The 16,711-nt window shown below is 35.9% G+C and overlaps 2 protein-coding genes and 1 non-coding gene across 3 annotated transcripts; 1 reads left to right on the top strand and 2 right to left on the bottom strand.

Moving 5' to 3' along the window:
- Positions 1 to 2,896: 2,896 nt before the first annotated feature.
- On the top strand, positions 2,897 to 3,322 carry LOC134791058 (keratin-associated protein 6-2-like). The gene has a single exon (XM_063762089.1). The coding sequence runs from the start codon at positions 2,897 to 2,899 to the stop codon at positions 3,320 to 3,322; it is 426 nt and encodes a 141-aa protein (XP_063618159.1).
- A 2,285-nt stretch (positions 3,323 to 5,607) lies between these two features.
- Positions 5,608 to 5,681, bottom strand: Trnan-guu (transfer RNA asparagine (anticodon GUU)). The gene has a single exon. It is a non-coding gene; the product is annotated as a tRNA-Asn (tRNA).
- Positions 5,682 to 11,369: 5,688 nt separating this feature from the next.
- Positions 11,370 to 16,290, bottom strand: LOC134790373 (hemolymph lipopolysaccharide-binding protein-like). Its single transcript, XM_063761142.1, has 5 exons — positions 16,254 to 16,290; positions 14,705 to 14,827; positions 12,909 to 13,052; positions 12,229 to 12,414; positions 11,370 to 11,635 (listed from the first exon to the last, which is right to left on the bottom strand). The coding sequence occupies exons 1-5, from the start codon at positions 16,288 to 16,290 to the stop codon at positions 11,370 to 11,372; spliced, it is 756 nt and encodes a 251-aa protein (XP_063617212.1).
- Between the last annotated feature and the right edge of the window lie 421 nt (positions 16,291 to 16,711).

Raw genomic sequence — 16,711 nt, 5'->3', positions numbered from 1 at the left:
TACGAATAACCTGTCAAAACGTCCTTAAGGCAAACGACGATGTGGGACTTTTTGCTTGGAAACGATACATATTATGATTGTATTTTTATTATGTAGTTTGAAATCCAAAAATTATTTGAAAAAGTGCTGCTTGAAAATCAACATTTATTTAAAATATGTATTTGCCATTAGGTAGGTAAGGTCACTGTGGCGAAGTCCGGCATACTTTTTTTTTTTTTGACTTTGGATTGATCTAGTTCCGTTAATTATTCACCTATGTTACTGCTTGTAATCGCATACGATGAAGAATTTAATAATTAATAGTTTAGCCTTAGTGACAGATCATTTCAAGCACAAATTAAGCAAAACCAATGGCATTTTTTAAAATTCGGCGAGTAGACGGACTTCCCGTGCAGTTTAAGGGAAGTCCGTCTAGTTATGATATCAGCCAATCTATGGGTGCGTATGTGTTCGTAGTCAAATTCCTAAAAAGAACGGATCAAGACAATGAAAAGTGTATTTTAAACTTGTTAATATACGGTTCAGATTCGAAATAAACACCATTTTTCTAAAACAAAGGCAAGTCCGCCGATATACTACCAAAATGGGGTGGTAAACCTTTTTTGGCAAATAATTAAACATAATTATTTTTTTGATTTCCGAAATAAAAGATCAATAGTAATTTTAAAACGAATTTTAATCGTTTCTTTTAATTTACTGAGATTAAAATTTAATAAAGTAACATCATGCGCAAAGTCAGGAGGATTTTTTGATACCTTATAAAATCGTTATAATATTAAAGTCGCAAAAACAGTTGGTAATCTCTGATTTAACGAAAGTCCGGCATATGACGGACTTGCCTTGAACATAATAGACGGACTTTCCAACTTAGTCAAATTTTAATATGATAAATTGTGGAACGTATAATTACAAAACTAAGCTAATTTCTGATATTTTAAAAATAGAATAAAGACAACTGGTTCTTATTCCACCTACGTAGTTACTTTCTGATGCACAATCTTTTCAAAAACTATTTTTAAAAATTTTTTTTCGAACGGCTGTCGCACTATGACTTCGAGTTCAAAACACGAAATGACTTGTTGAGGCGGATTGCTCTGAAGTTGGTTGTCACAGCGCCATCTGTTTTACAGTGACGGAACTAGCGCGAAAAACTGGTTAATCGACTGGACTCCAAAGTCGCATACGCCTTCAAATTCAAAAGTTATAACGTGTTGACGGACTTGCCTTATAGACGGACTTGCCCACAGTGACCTTACACCAATAATTTTATTACCACACGCAGTGCAAATGTTATTTGAAACGTCAAACTTCTAAGAAATTATGACGTATAAATAACACTCGAATTACGAGTGCTATCAAAATCGTGGCAGACTTTTCTTGGTCTAACTCTATGCATGACCAGATTTTTTACTGTCCACACTTTAAATAAGTCAAAATGTAATAGAGTTAGACCAAGAAAAGTCTGCAGCAATTTTGATAGCCCACGCAGTTCAAGTGTTATTTATACGTCATAATTTCACAGAAGTTTGATTTTTAAAATAACACTTGTTCTGCGTGGGCTATCAAAATCGCTGCAGACTTTTCTTGGTCTAACTCTTAGGCACTTAAACAAGTTCTAGTCGCAAAACTAGAAGTCAGTTTTCTACAAAAAAAAAGCCAATCAACTCCATTTATTACCCGCCCTATTTATTAAAATTAATATTTCGTTAATTCTCGACCTACGACTTTCTCAAAACGTCCTACGGGAAATTTGGCAAATACTCCAAAGACGATTTAAAAAGTTACATGCCGTTGACTTTTAAAACTATTTTTCTTTTTAGTCTGTGGAGACAGCTTAAAACTTTTAAGGAAAATATTTTGCTCGGATGATATTTTGTCAAAAGTTTTGGTCAAAATTGATTGCGTTAAATCTTTAGGAAATTTTAAAGTTTTTTTTAGATAGGTCTTCCAAATTGAGTTTTAAATCAGGTTTTTATGCACGTCTTTATTTCAATGATACAAGATTAATTGTAGCCAACTCTGACGAACGTTTAGTCAACTATACCAAAATAAATCATATTCGTAGGTCTACCTATATATACCTATATATAATAAAGACGTGCATAAAAACCTGATTTAAAACTCAATTTGGAAGACCTATCTAAAAAAAACTATACCTACTCTAGACTAGCACCACTGCAATACAAAACGGGTTAGTTTGTATTGAAATGTCTGTATAAAGGATGACTCACGTTAGACCGGGCCGTGACCGGGCCGGAGCTTCCGGAGCTAACTTTTCTATGACATGACAGGCGATCACGTGATGTTTTTTCATAGAAAACGATGCGCCGGAAGCTCCGGCCCGGACACGGCCCGGTCTAACGTGAGTCATCCTTAAAGCGACCGTTACCCAATTATCATTGCTCTCCTATCATACTATGTTCCTGGTAAAATCTACAGTCAAGATCTAAAATATCGAAACAGATAAAGGGCGAAAAGTATCTAAGCGCTACCTGACTGTCTGAATGTCTGTCTAGGCAATAATGTCGTGTACTTACACATAGTTTTGGCGCTAAGTCCGTGTAGTAATTTTACATATTGACGGTACATAATGTTAACTAACTTGTAAACATTAAAACAATTAATCTTTCACATATCGTTAATTAACGAGGTCTTCAAGAATTAATTAGAAATTCAAGGCCGTTTGTAACATTACATATGCAAAATTCGTAACCAAGTAGACATTCGACAGAGCCTAATTTCTAGAAAAAATGCATTATTTCATGGTCCGTTAAAAAAAACCCTGATGTACATCCTACGTTTTTAGATATAAAAGACGAAATAATATATTTTGGAATCATTCAAATACTAACATTTGAAGAAACAGTAACGCCTGATTTTATTCATTATTAGCAAGATGTTTACTAAGATTGTTGTTATCGCCGTGGCCCTGTTTGGCTTGGCTCAAGCTGGGGCTTTGGCCGGCTATGGCGCAGGGCTTGGCTATGGCGCTGGGGTCGGCTATGGCGCTGGGGTCGGCTATGGCACAGGGCTCGGCTATGGCGCTGGGGTCGGCTATGGCGCTGGGGTCGGCTATGGCGCAGGACTTGGCTATGGCGTAGGGCTCGGTTATGGCGCTGGCCTTGGCTACGATGGGCTCGGTTTGGGATACACCGGCGCTCCTGCGACTTCATTCGTCCACCGCGTTGACTATAACACTGGTCACGGTGGTCACGGGGCTGGCTACGGGGCCGGTTACGCTGGCTACGGTGGTTATGGAGCTGGCTACGGTGGCTACGGCGCTGGTTACGGACGCGGACTCTATGGTCACGGTGGCTGGTAAATAGTTATGTGACTTAACGACTTTATACAAAGCAATTCCTTGAGTTATATGTATTGAAATGAAATAAATCTATGTAGGCATTAATAAAAAAAAATACGCTTTTTATTGTCTATGGATTATAATTTTTTTGTCATCTTTAAACTTAACCTGTCGCGTCGAATGATTCCTGACAGTTCCTTTTAAGTTTCTTTTAGTTGGGCTCAAAAAAAATACTTACCGTATTTTTACTAAGTAGTACTTAAATGTTAATTTCTAAATAAATTACTAACTTAATGTGCTGATCTTCCAAAAATATATCTACACTGCTTAGAGCATTTAGTAACTGGAGATACCATCGCTGTCATTTTCTTTACGAAATAGTCTGCCGATTTTTGCGGGTGAGGGGACGTCAAATGTATTGCTATTTCTACATGATTGGTACGTAACGTACAAATAGCCATGTCAGTCCATACAAAAGCATAATTGTGCAAGTTTTTCGGCAGAGGGGTAAGCTCTTAAAGGCGACTCCAGTTATTAAATGCTCTAAGCCACACTGTCATAGATAGAGTCATAGATATGAATGTCATAGATATTACCTTCATTCGACGCGAGAGATTTAAATAATTGTACGGATGTGTAGCATAAGTCACTTAGATTATTTTATCTGGAATAGGGTAATTCTCCAGTAACTGGCCACCCTAAACTAAAAATGAATACTATTCACCTATATATAAACAGAATTCATTTTAGTAGAAGGTTTCAATAACTGGCCAGCCTTCAATAACTAGCCACCTTATACTAAAATGAATTATGTTTATAGGTGAAAAGAATTCATTTTTAGTTTAGGGTGGCCAGTTACTGGCAAATTACCCTACCACTCCACAAAAACACCAGCAATTATTAAATTATTCCATAATCTACTAATTCAGTACCCACATGATGGATGCTGACAAACGCCCCGCCTAAAAGCTACATTCACCCCGTTTCATTTTTTACACCCAAAAATTTTAACCAACTAAATAAATGTGGGTAATTGCGTGATTTATGTACGTGTGTGGAATGCTTTTAAAATATGACATGCTATCAATCAGGGTGGGGTTACAATCTACGGTGTAAAGTAGCCCCGAGTATAATTTGACCCCTTGATTTATACTAATTGTAGGTAATAAGAGGTCACATTATACTGGTCTGTTTAATAAATTTGTGAATGGCCGCAGGATAAAAGTACCAAAATATTAATCTCTCTTATTAAAAACGGGCCAAGTGCGAGTCGGACTCGCGCACGAAATGTTCCGTAACATTACGCAAATATTGGCAAAAAAACACGTTTGTTGTATGGGAGCCCCATCTATATATTTATTATATTCTGTTTTTAGTACCTATTTGTTGTTATAAAGGCAACTTAAATACATCATCTGTGAAAATTTCAACTGCCTAGCTATCACGGTTCATTAGATACAGCCTGGTGACAGACAGACGGACAGACGGACAGACAGACGGACAGCGGAGTCTTAGCGGAGCTTTGGGTACGTAACCCTAAAAACTATGATGTCGTGGATAAGCCATTCTATGGTAAGATAAAATATCGATACGGATAAAAGGCCAGAAATATCTATACACTTCCTTATCTACTGGCTATAAACACTTAAGCCATCATTTTAACACTTTGTACGTGTCATCAAAATTTTGTTAAGTTAAAGTAGGATTCTGAACAGTTTAAACTTAGTCATACCAAAAAGAATAGATAGTATAGAGGGGTCCTGTCATTGTAAATTTTGTAGTCACAGTAAATTTACTGCCATCTATCGACACACGACTAAAACTCAAAATGAAAACGTATAAAGTTATCAAAAAATGTATATATTGATTATATAATTATTTTATTATTTTTATATCATTTTGATCCATGTTCATTCAACTAATATCTATGTGTTAAAATTGTTAAATATGAAACGGTGTCGTCACGCCATCTAGCCGAGGATAGGCTAAAGGTGTGTGCGCCATCTATTCGAGGATGACTTTTGCTTCAATTCCGAGGCACGTTTTTTCCTTAGACTTTATTCGTCTTATACGAAGTTAGATATGTCTTTGGTCATACATATTGATGTGCAACGTTCGTGGTGGGGGAACTAAAAGCGACGAAAATAAGGAACTAAAGCGTCCCATTATAGGCCCAGAACGGCCCCTGTTGTAACTTATTTTTTATAAGATTGTAAAACGGCATATAAAAATGATTATTATTTTAATAATTTTACATTTTTACAAGAAATTTATAAAAATATGAAAATTAAAAATACAAAAAGTAACGCCCCCGGGTGGACTCGAACCACCAACCTTTCGGTTAACAGCCGAACGCGCTAACCAATTGCGCCACGAAGGCGATGGTGTAACGCGCGAAATTACGCTTTAGCTTCTACATTGTTCATCTAGCATACAAGATGACGTCATTTAGTTGGTAGATTGTATTTATATAAACTAATTGATGTTGTTAAATATTCATTAATCTATGAGATAATTACAACATTTTTTTATAGAAATTGATTACCTACTTAGTAGATTTTGATAAAATTGTTATACTAATTACGGTTTTACTTTTATACCTTATCGCAAATGGATAACATGTATTGCGTTTGGGGCTATTCATAAATTACGTCATTTCAAATTAGGGGTGGGGGGGTCTGGATATCGGATGATGGTAGCATGACGTAGGAGGAAACGGGGTCAGGTCGGGGGAGGGGGTCAAAAATCGTCAAAAATCGATGACGTAATTTATAAACAGCCCCTTTAGATAGAGTGTGATAATTGAACAGTTATTGAATTCAGTTCTTATTTGTATATTTATGGCAACAGAAAAAAAAAGATATTTACGTATTGTACTTAAGTATACTTACTACTTATTGTAAATCATACATACTTACTCATTAGGTATAGAATTAGAGTAGTGTCAGTCAAATATTATATATACATTTTCAAAGAGAATAATAAATTCGGTTGTTTGTTAGGTTAATACTTTATTATACAAAAAAATCTAATAATTACAATAATGGATACATTTAAATTACTATGTTTTATTTAAATATAGTTTACTTAGCTTAAATAGGTACCTATTTTTATTTGATTGCATAATTTGTATGTTAATGTAAAGTAGTTAAATAAACAACATATGACAAAGTCAAGCACATAGTCACTAGATAAAAGATATACACTTATTTATTAATAACAAAATTAAAACTAACGAACTAAATAAAACTAAAATATATCTGAATATTGGACCCTTTCGACTTGGGTACCGAGGATGTTGGCAACAATTCCCCGCTGTAATACTATAGTTCAAGTTCATGTTCAAGTTCAAGTTCAAGTTCTTTAACTGCTCGGCCACGACATTACGCGACTGGCGACGGCGGCAGCGACAACCATAGGTGGGAACGAAAGGTCCGATCGCTGTGTCTCGCTAAACCCTATGGTTATCGCTGTCGCCGTCGCGAGTCGCTCAATGTCGTGGCCGAGCCGTAATAGGTTACGTTGCGCGAGAAAGCTGCCAGCTCTTCGGTTACCAGTAAAGTAGACCATAATTTGACCTACTCCAATCCCAAAATAGTATAAAAGTTATTAACATTATTGTATTAGTTACAGGGAAATCTCGCAAATGAATGGTTCTTTGCCTTCAGGTTCGACGTCATTTAGTAAGCCATCGCGCTTAATGGCACAACTTGTCTGCATACCGTTTAAGTTGTTTGGCTGGCCATCACCCCACAGTGCATATCCGGCTTCGTCGAGCGTTTCACCTGGTGAACAAAATGTGTGGAGAATATGAAAATTAAAAACATATGAATTGATGTATATGTATAATTATCAGTGATCGTACATTTTCCGGCATTTTTGGTGCAGCGAGTGGTGTTAACGGAATTGGTATAGATAATTTCAACTGAAATGGTAAATTAAGGTTAATATTAACGTAATTAATCATTAGGGTTGAAATTATTTATACCAATTCCGTTAACACTTTTCCAGCATCTTTGGTGCAGCAGAGTGGTGTTAACGGAATTGGTATAGATAATTTCAACTGAAATGGTAAATTAAGGTTGATATTAACGTAAGTAACGCTAATTAATCATTAGGGTTGAAATTATTTATACCATTTCCGTTAACACCACTCCGCTGCACCAAAAATGCTGGAAAATGTACGATCACTGATAATTATATTAAAGAAAACGTCCCTGCAATCATAGCTATTTAGTTCAAGTTTCTAAGGCAACATTAACCTATTTCACGCTGCGAACATCGAGATTTCATTAAGGGGCCGGTATATGACGTTTTCGATTTAGACCTCACTTTGTAACCATAATTTGTTCAATAAATGTTTAATAATTGCATTAAATTACACGTAAATTTGTTCACGAAGAAACCGTGTACCGACTCTTCATGCCATTGTATTTTTAATTTGCTGTTATTCTCTACAAATCGACACTAAAAGTATCAAAAAATCAAAATATGGAGTTCCGTTTGAGACAGAAGCAAAACAATTTTGTCTTTGACAGTAATTGAATTATTGTATGATTCTGAAAGCTAGATAATTCAGCTACCAATTTATTAGCGATTTATATTTTTACTCACAAAGACAACACAGAAATTCAATCTCAAATGTAAACTTTCGAACAATTTCCATACATTGACGACATCACTCAAAATTCTTCTTCAAGTCAGATGCCCGTTGGGGCTACACCGGAGCACACGTGTACTTCTTCAAATGAAAATGACAGCTTGATTTTCTTGCTTTTGACAATTATATTGACATTAAATCATATACGCACACGAGAAAGTATACCAGTAGATAAATTGTATTTCAAAAAATAGGGTACATAAATATCAGCTCGCGTCTCATTTAAATTTGATTTGCTGTTATAATGGTTGAAAACCGCAGTAAACTATCTTAAAACAATACGATTACAGTCGAATTTAAGTATTATGTTCCTTCAAAACTCGCTTAAAATGAAAAAAGTTTAAAGACTCATCTTTACTGATTGGGATCAATTTTTATTATGCTGGTATCATTTTGCGTCAGTTTAAAAACGTATTTGACTTCTGTACGTCAATGAATTTTGATGACAATTGTAATCTTGTATTATATTATAGAACTTTTATCTTAAAATAATGCCTATTAACAGGAAGAGTTATGTAATTCGTATAAGTAATACCTGAAAGTCTTGTACCTAGATCTGTAATACCATGGATTGCGACGAATAAATGATAATGATTATGCGGTTCGTTCCGTCTATATGTATAATGCGTGTACGTGCTGTTCTCTGAAAATCTTCAAGAAAAAATAACGGCTAGACCAGCACTAAGTACTAGCGAGTTTTTGCGGCTTTGGAGACCGAGATGAAGCTTACAGGCCAATAGCGCTCTAGTTATTGTTATGTATACCTATGTATCGAATGTTTTATAAATTACCTATAAAAAGCAATGTTTTATTTCGATTAGGTCTACATTTTGTACATATTGCATATCTGAAGTATTTTCGTACTAAACTTGAAACTTTCGTTGAAACTAAATAAAATAATTATTCCAAATGTACAGTCGCCTGCAATTTATGTTACACAACGAAGGCCGCAAAAATATCTGACACGATCTTATTTGTAGAACCATAAGACCATGTCACATATTTTTGCGGCCTTCGAAGAGTAGGTACCGTCATTATCACCAACTTTGCCCGCTTATTGTTTAAAACGAATTTCTCAAAAAACATCACATCATATGACTTTTTTTGCTCAGCAAGTCCATTGTGATCAAACACATCAGTTTATTTGAAAAAAAAATTTTTTTTATCGTGTTTTTACTCATTTTTTTGCGTTTTAGAGGGCGGGCAAAGATATCCGGGGTTTTCGCCAACATTGCCCACGTCAATTTGGTATTCAAATACAGCTCGTATGATGATGATGTCTAAGGATCACTTAAAGGTTTTGGGCAATCCTACCATTCCCTGTTAATAACTTAGCGATAAGTGTAAAAACTTAAAAATAAATTTGCTGGGCAATGTTGCCTACCCGTTTTTGCCCATTTCCAAATAAGGCTCGCCTAAGCATTTTACAAAGGCTAGGGTTGTCACATTTGAGAAAATCTGTTACAATAGTTTAATGGCCAAAAATATGATTTTTGTTGTGTTTTTCATTCGTTAACGGGATAAAACATCTAAATAAAGGATAATAAGACAAATTAAATACAGTATATATTTATAAACTTATTTTAGTGTACAAACATAACCTTCTTTTACTTGCGAAGTTGGGTAAATTAGATGAAAGTGACAACCCTAATCCGTTTTTGGTGGTGGCCAATGTTGGTATAGATGCCAAATTACCGGATTACTTTGCCCACCGCTAAAACTTTTGTGTATTTAGGCCTTTTTAGTTTAAATCTCAATAGACATAATCTATGCTTCATGTGTTATAACTCAAACCCGGAAATATTTGTCAAAGGGTTCTCAATTTTTTCTACTTGCATTCATTATTTATCAATTTTTTGCCCGCCGAAATATACCCTATATTAGACAACTCGCTCAAACTCTAAATTCCCAAGTCAAGTTATGCACAAGTTTGGTATATAGTTTTGTCAGAAATATAACCTATTTTCTACTAAAAATAACTATTATAATTTTTTCTACATTAACGAATTTGTTTAAAATAGTCGTTTTGGGCAAAGTTTCCCTGGAGGCAAAGTTGGCGCTAATGACGTAACATATTATTGCAGGTGACTGTACATAAATGTTTCGGTGATTTTGAGATTATTTTTCAGGTTAGTTTACTAACAATCAAGTTATGCAGATACCGATTTCGTGATCGTATGAGTAGTATGGTACCGCTATTGTTTAGCTATACTGATTATTTTTGAAGGCAAAACTATACCGTTGAAATATAAAGATATTAAAATTACAGCAGGGACAACCATTTTTTATAGGTGTACCTAAACCATCATTGGCCGAGCGTTAGCAAAGGTCTCCGTTTCAGCTTGGGCAAAAATGCTTTTTTATGTTCTCCTTTGCAGATCACATTTCTCAACTGATTCTCGTGAAAATTTGTAAGCAGGTTCGATAGAACTATTCTGTTTCGCTTTATCCGCCAAAATGGAATTGCCACCCTGCTGAAACTTTATTTATTTAAATTCCTATTGAATGGATTTTGCACCTTATGAAAAACCGTATAGAGTAGTAAATAACATTTTACATCTGACTTAATGACATCTTGTTTTATTCGCTTTAATTGTACAAAACGCGTATCTCGACAAAGCAATATTAGGTAGTAAAACAGTCAACAATCAAATTAATTAAATAGGTAAGTACGTCACGTGTGACATGAACAGACAAGGAAAGCAAGATTAAATGCATTGTTTCTCTTTCATCTTTCAATGGAACGCTTTTACCCTCAAAGGAGGCTGGTCAATACTAAACTAAAAGTCCAATCTTAAAAAAAACATGATGGGTCACTGACCTGTCCCAGTAAAGTGAGGTAGTGTGCGTGCAGTGCGCTTGTGTGTGAAATGGGGTAAATTGACAGAATCTGAAATTTTACCCACCGCTACTGTCGCCTTAAGTATCATGTATAGGTAGTTAATTTAATTTGTATATGTATTGTTTTTCTTTTATTTTGTAGTTTCACAGTGCCTTAGTTTTATACTGTAATGCTGTTACTTATTTGATAAATAAATAAATTATCTGCCTGTGAACACCTGCAACACCAGAGGAGTTACAAGTAGGGAACTCGCGGAATTGTTTTTCTATACAAATACAGTAGGTACCGGTACCGGGAATTTCTGGTTCTCGCCATACAAACTCAGTACCGGGAACATACTCGTATAATGGTTTGAAGGTCGTATCGGTCCGGAAATACCCTTAGCACTCTCATTATAAATGGAACTCCCATAGTACACAGGATATAAATTATCCAATGACGTTTTTAGGATAGTTTGTGCGCTTTTCATCAAAGTCAGTTCAACCATTTTTTTGTGAACGAGGAGCAAACTTTCACATTTACGAGTATAAAACATAGGTATTATAAAATTATGTCTTCATGGATCCTTACCATGTAGTAGTAGTTAGCCATGCACCATTTCTGTCATTCCATTTCCAAACACCAACCCAGGCATTTGAAGTATAAGTTGGCCCAATTATATTGCCTTCGGGGTAGTTCTCAAAAATGTCCTTGATCACCACAGCTTCCGTGTTACTGTTGATAATGGCCAGATGTCCTCCTTCTGCGTGACACACCTTGGCAGCATGGTGCCAGGTCTCAACTTCTTTATGGAACTTGTAGCAGCTGCCAGTGCGAGGGTGGTATTCGTAATCTGTCACGTTAAGAAGATTTACTTATATTACAATAGAACCGTTGTGATAGCACTCGTTTTTTAGGGTTCCGTACCCAAACGATAAAAACGAGACCCTATTTACTAAGATTCCGCTGTCCGTCCGCCCGTCTGTCTGTCTGTCACCAGGCTGTAACTCATGAACCGTGATAGCTAGACAGTTGAAATTTTCACAGATGATGTATGTCTGTTGATGCTATAACAACAAATACTAAAAACAAAATAAAATAAATATTTAAGTGGGGCTTCCATACAACAAACGTGATTTTTTTGCCGTTTTTTGCGTAATGGTTGGAGCGCGAGTCCGACTCGGTTTTTAAAATATCAAACATGGTGAAATATGGGCGTTTAGCCGAAATTGTTAACGACAGCCAAGAGAAATCCTACTTCCGAAGGGCAGGCTGTTTAATAATTCTAATATACTTAGCCCCAAATTACATGTTCACACTGTTTTAATTGCATTTGCGAAAATAAAAATTATAAGGGTTTAAATGTTTCATACTATAAAAAATACAGATATTCGTCCCAATAATAGACCTTCTAAGAAAATATAAAGAATATGGTAAAGAACTTACACTTGTGAGTGCAGTGGCATTCATGGCTGACATTAGCTGCGTTGTCCTTGCGGCAGAAGAAGGGGTATTTGCTCGAACAGCTGTCATCGGCTATTTCACCTTCTCCGTTTAGAACCAAGCAGTTCTCATCATTGCCACTGGGTTCACCATGAGCCCAATCCAGCTGCATGTTTGTGACAGACACACCTGCAGAAGAAAAAATAAGGTTTGTTTTAAGAGGCTACCTGCGGTTTTCATAGATTTTTGACAAATTTGAAGCGTAGCTCCCACATTTGCACTACAGATAGATTTATAAGACAAATGGCTATCGCGGTTCTTCAATCTTTTACCTTCATCTTTGTCTACCGGATTTTGAATGAAATGAATACTTATATTAATTAATTAATTTTTTTAGGATTTTAATTTTAAACTAATTAACACAAAAGTTATGTCCAGGAAACCAGTTGTATCTTTGATGCCAAGAAAAAGTACTGTTTTCTTCCAACTAAAGCATAACCATAAAACACCATGCACTTGCAAGTAAAATATAAACCATTTTGAACTGCGCACCCCTACACAGCAGTTACACATACAGTATTAGATAAAACCCTTTCCATCCGTATGCTTAGCGTTTATAAGATTACTTTAGATGTGGCCACGCAGTTCAAGAATGGTCGTCTAATAATTTTTACTATACTTACCATCAAGAGACATGAAGTCTCGTTTAGAGACGAGATCATGAATCCCTGTGAAACACCGCGTACCTAAATTAACCTTGTATGTGGTCATCATAGATAGCATGGCTTTTGTCAGAGCTGTGGTCGAAGGGGAGGCTAATACACCACCTGCAAAAAATTGTAGGTCAGTATATCTGGCATATTTTTACTTCTCTCCTTTACTGTAATGCCACGCCGCGCAGTTATATCGTTATAAGTAATATAGCTATAATCAAAGATATATCGACGCTTAAGAATCAATACTGTCTAAGTAACATATACCTAAACCGTATGAAGTTAGACAGTATTGATTCTTAAGCGTCGATATGTAACTCCGTATAAGATAAATAAAGTCTAAAAAAAAACGTGCCTCGGAAATCAAGAAAAAGTCATTCTCGAATAGATGGCGCCATACCTTTGGCCTATTCTCGGCTAGATGGCGTTGACAATACCGTATGATATTTAACAATTTTAACACATATCAGTGAAAGAATATGGGTCAGTATGGAACAATAAAAATTAAAAACCTTTTATCCGTATACATATTTTGATTAATTTATACATTTTCAATTTTATTTTAAGTTTTAATCGTGTGTCGACAGATGGCAGTAAATGTACCGTGACTACAAAATTTACTATGACAATAGCCCTCTATACTATCTATTCTCTTTGCTATAATTATTATATTATTATACCTACTGGTTTGTTTTTGAAATTTCGGAGTTAGCCCCATGGCAAAAAATGTCCAGTACCGTAAAACGGGGTCAACAGAAATCGCGGGGTGAATAGACAAATTTTGAACTTTTTCTTTCAAGTTGTTATATTTAAAAACGTACATCTCTAAAATTAGATTTTTTGGAATTCGTATATAGTAGACTATTTACTCTCTAGATTGATACCAAAAGAACTTAATCAAACTGCCTAAAAGTTAGATTTTTTTGACTCTAAAGTAAGGTCTCGCCGAGGTAAGAAATGAAGCCTGTCTGAACTTTGTTTTAGCGGTAAATGTTTTGGCATTAACTAAGTAAAAGTTAGCTAACCTGGTAATATAGTATCTGTAGTACCTAAATAATAAATAATCTCACTAATTTTCTCTATAATAAAGCATTTTTTTGCAAAAAACCAATAACAAGCAAATTTACGTGATAAAGGGGTCAGTGGAAACGCATATGGGGTGAACAGTTACGCCATAGGGGGTGATTAGATACAACAAAGGGGTGTAAAGACACGCCTTGGGGGTTAAAAGACACAAAAAAATAATTTTGTGTCAAATAGCTGTTTAACAGATATATATACCATTTGCCAATAGAGTATCCACATAATAATGACCAAATTCGATGCCTATGACAACTAAAACTTAATATTTCTATTCACCCCTTTCGTGTGTCTATCGACCCCGTTTTAAGGATATGGAGAAAACAGGTAGTTTTCTTTGATTTTCTCTGAATTGGGTTGGTAAAAATTTATTTCACAAAAGCAAAATTTAAGAACTAACCTAGACTCAAAAAATGATATCAAAATTATTACTTTTATCATTTGGATTATTGGCGAAAATCGACCTTGAAGTTGAAAATCGTGTCTTTTCACCCCGTTTTACGGTACTTCAGTTCAGTACGTTTGATTGTATGGCGGTTCAGTTCAATAAAGAGCGATTTTCAAGGTATATAATTATGATTTAAAAAATTGCTCTTTTTGGCCGCGATTCAGCGTAGGTAACAGGCACAGTAAGCTGCAGATATAACTGACTGCGGCATAGTTATAGCTAATAATAGTACGTATACCTTCAAGTCGGCACTGTACGCGCGCGTCCTGCCAATCAGCGGGCACGATGTGCAAGCGCAGCCACGTGTTTGCTTCCTCAACGTATTCGTAGCCGGGATCCAGTACCGCCGCAGTCTTCTGGCCTTTAATAAAATAATGTCAATACCTAGACTATGGGGCCTTGGGGGGAAAGCGCCCACAGGGTTTTCAACGAATGTAGCCGCAAGTTAGTGGAAGTGACGCGTGACCAGAAGGCTGGGTCATATCTAGCACAGCGGATCAGCATTGCCATACAACGTGGCAATGCTGACAGCCTTCTGGGCACGCTGCCAAAAGACGGCGATTTGGTGCAAATTTTCTATTTATAGTTTATTTTTAAGCTTAGTTTTTAATTTTACCTAATACCCATAGATTATAAGGCATAGATCGAGTGTTCGTACATCCCTAGTGAAGCCATTTCAAGTGCGACGTCACGTCGCACTCGTGTCACCGTATTCGATCGGCCCTGGCAGTACTCAAGGACACGTCGGTTTGTGTACACCTCTCCTTTAAAAATCAAAAACACAGGAAAAATGGTTGCTTGTGCATTGAATGGGTGTCACAACGCATCATATCATAAAAACAAACCGACTTACATTACATTTCACACGTAAGTATAGAGTTTAATATGATATTTTTACGTAATCGTAACTACAAAAATCCAATGTTTCATCAGCCGCCATTTCTTATAAATGTTGCCAGTGGAGTGAATATTTTTTCCTCAAAATGGGACATGACGTTTACATTCTAAAATGAATACGCTTAATTGAAGTTCCTTGTATAATTATATAAAAATTTTATATTTTTAAATATTTCATTATTTCATTTCAAATTATGTAGTACTTTATGCACATTTTAAATAAAAAATTGTAAAAATGTATAATTTTTTTTATTTAAACCTTATTTCACAAAGGACAGAAATGCAAAATTCCTTAAATAAACATAAAAAGCTTTTGCTATTAATTCTACACACAAATTATTAATAACCAAGTGTTAAGGGTGTTGTTAAATCCCCCATTTTGAGGGAAATATCTATATACTGGCAACACGTTTTTGTATATCTGTGTGTGTTGCTGAGCGTAACCCACGCACACATCGATCGTGTTTCGGCTTCACTTTTGGCAGGTTAGCCGTATGGGGACTATCTGTCTATGCGTTATTAGTTTAAGCTAATACCTACATTAAAATACAGAAACAGATACGCTGGCGGCGTCCTACATTTCAGCCACCAGCAAACAGGCCGGCCGGGGCGGCGGCTGACGTCCGGGAACGTTTCAAGGCGAATAAATATAGTTGTCTCGGCGCACACTACGAATTTGTAGCCTTCGGCGTCGAGACACTAGGTTCGTGGGGTAGGGGGGCTCGGGGGCTCCACAAGGAGCTCAGCAAACGCCTAAGGCAGACCAGAGGTGAACCTCACGCAGGCAGCTTTCTCGCGCAAAGATTGGCCATAGCAATCCAGCGCGGGAACGCTGCCTGCGTGATAAAAAATAAAAGTTTTCACATTTAAAGTAGTTAAGAAAAACTTACCAATGAATATAGCACACAAAAATATTAGCTGAAACATATTGACCAATAAATTATTAACTCATTTACAATCCAATGTGTATTAGACAGCCGAAGCCTTGAAATTTAAATGTAACAAAATAAATTTTGCTCTCTTTATTTATCGCTATGACACAGTAGTAGCATTATATTCTCAGCTTATCTGTTGGATGGACAGTCAAGAACATTTTTGTATATGTATTTAAAGTAATAAAACAGACTTTAACACATCTAAGTCATAACAGTTGGAATTTATTGTTAGTAAAGGTACTTAAAGTACTCCAAATTATATTTATCGGGATTTGTACAGCGGTATCATGCTCGCGTTTTTATCACCTGTCATGTTATGCGTCACATTCGCACTTACATACTTGTTAGTAAGTGACATGGCATGGTGACAAATGATAAAGAGCCGGCCATCTTAGCCCTCCTGTTCTTCTTTT

Source organism: Cydia splendana, chromosome 5 (assembly GCF_910591565.1).
Source record: "Cydia splendana chromosome 5, ilCydSple1.2, whole genome shotgun sequence".
NCBI lineage: Eukaryota > Metazoa > Arthropoda > Insecta > Lepidoptera > Tortricidae > Cydia > Cydia splendana.
The sequence above is the reverse complement of the archived record's forward strand: the minus strand, read 5'-3'. Positions and strand labels throughout refer to the sequence as shown.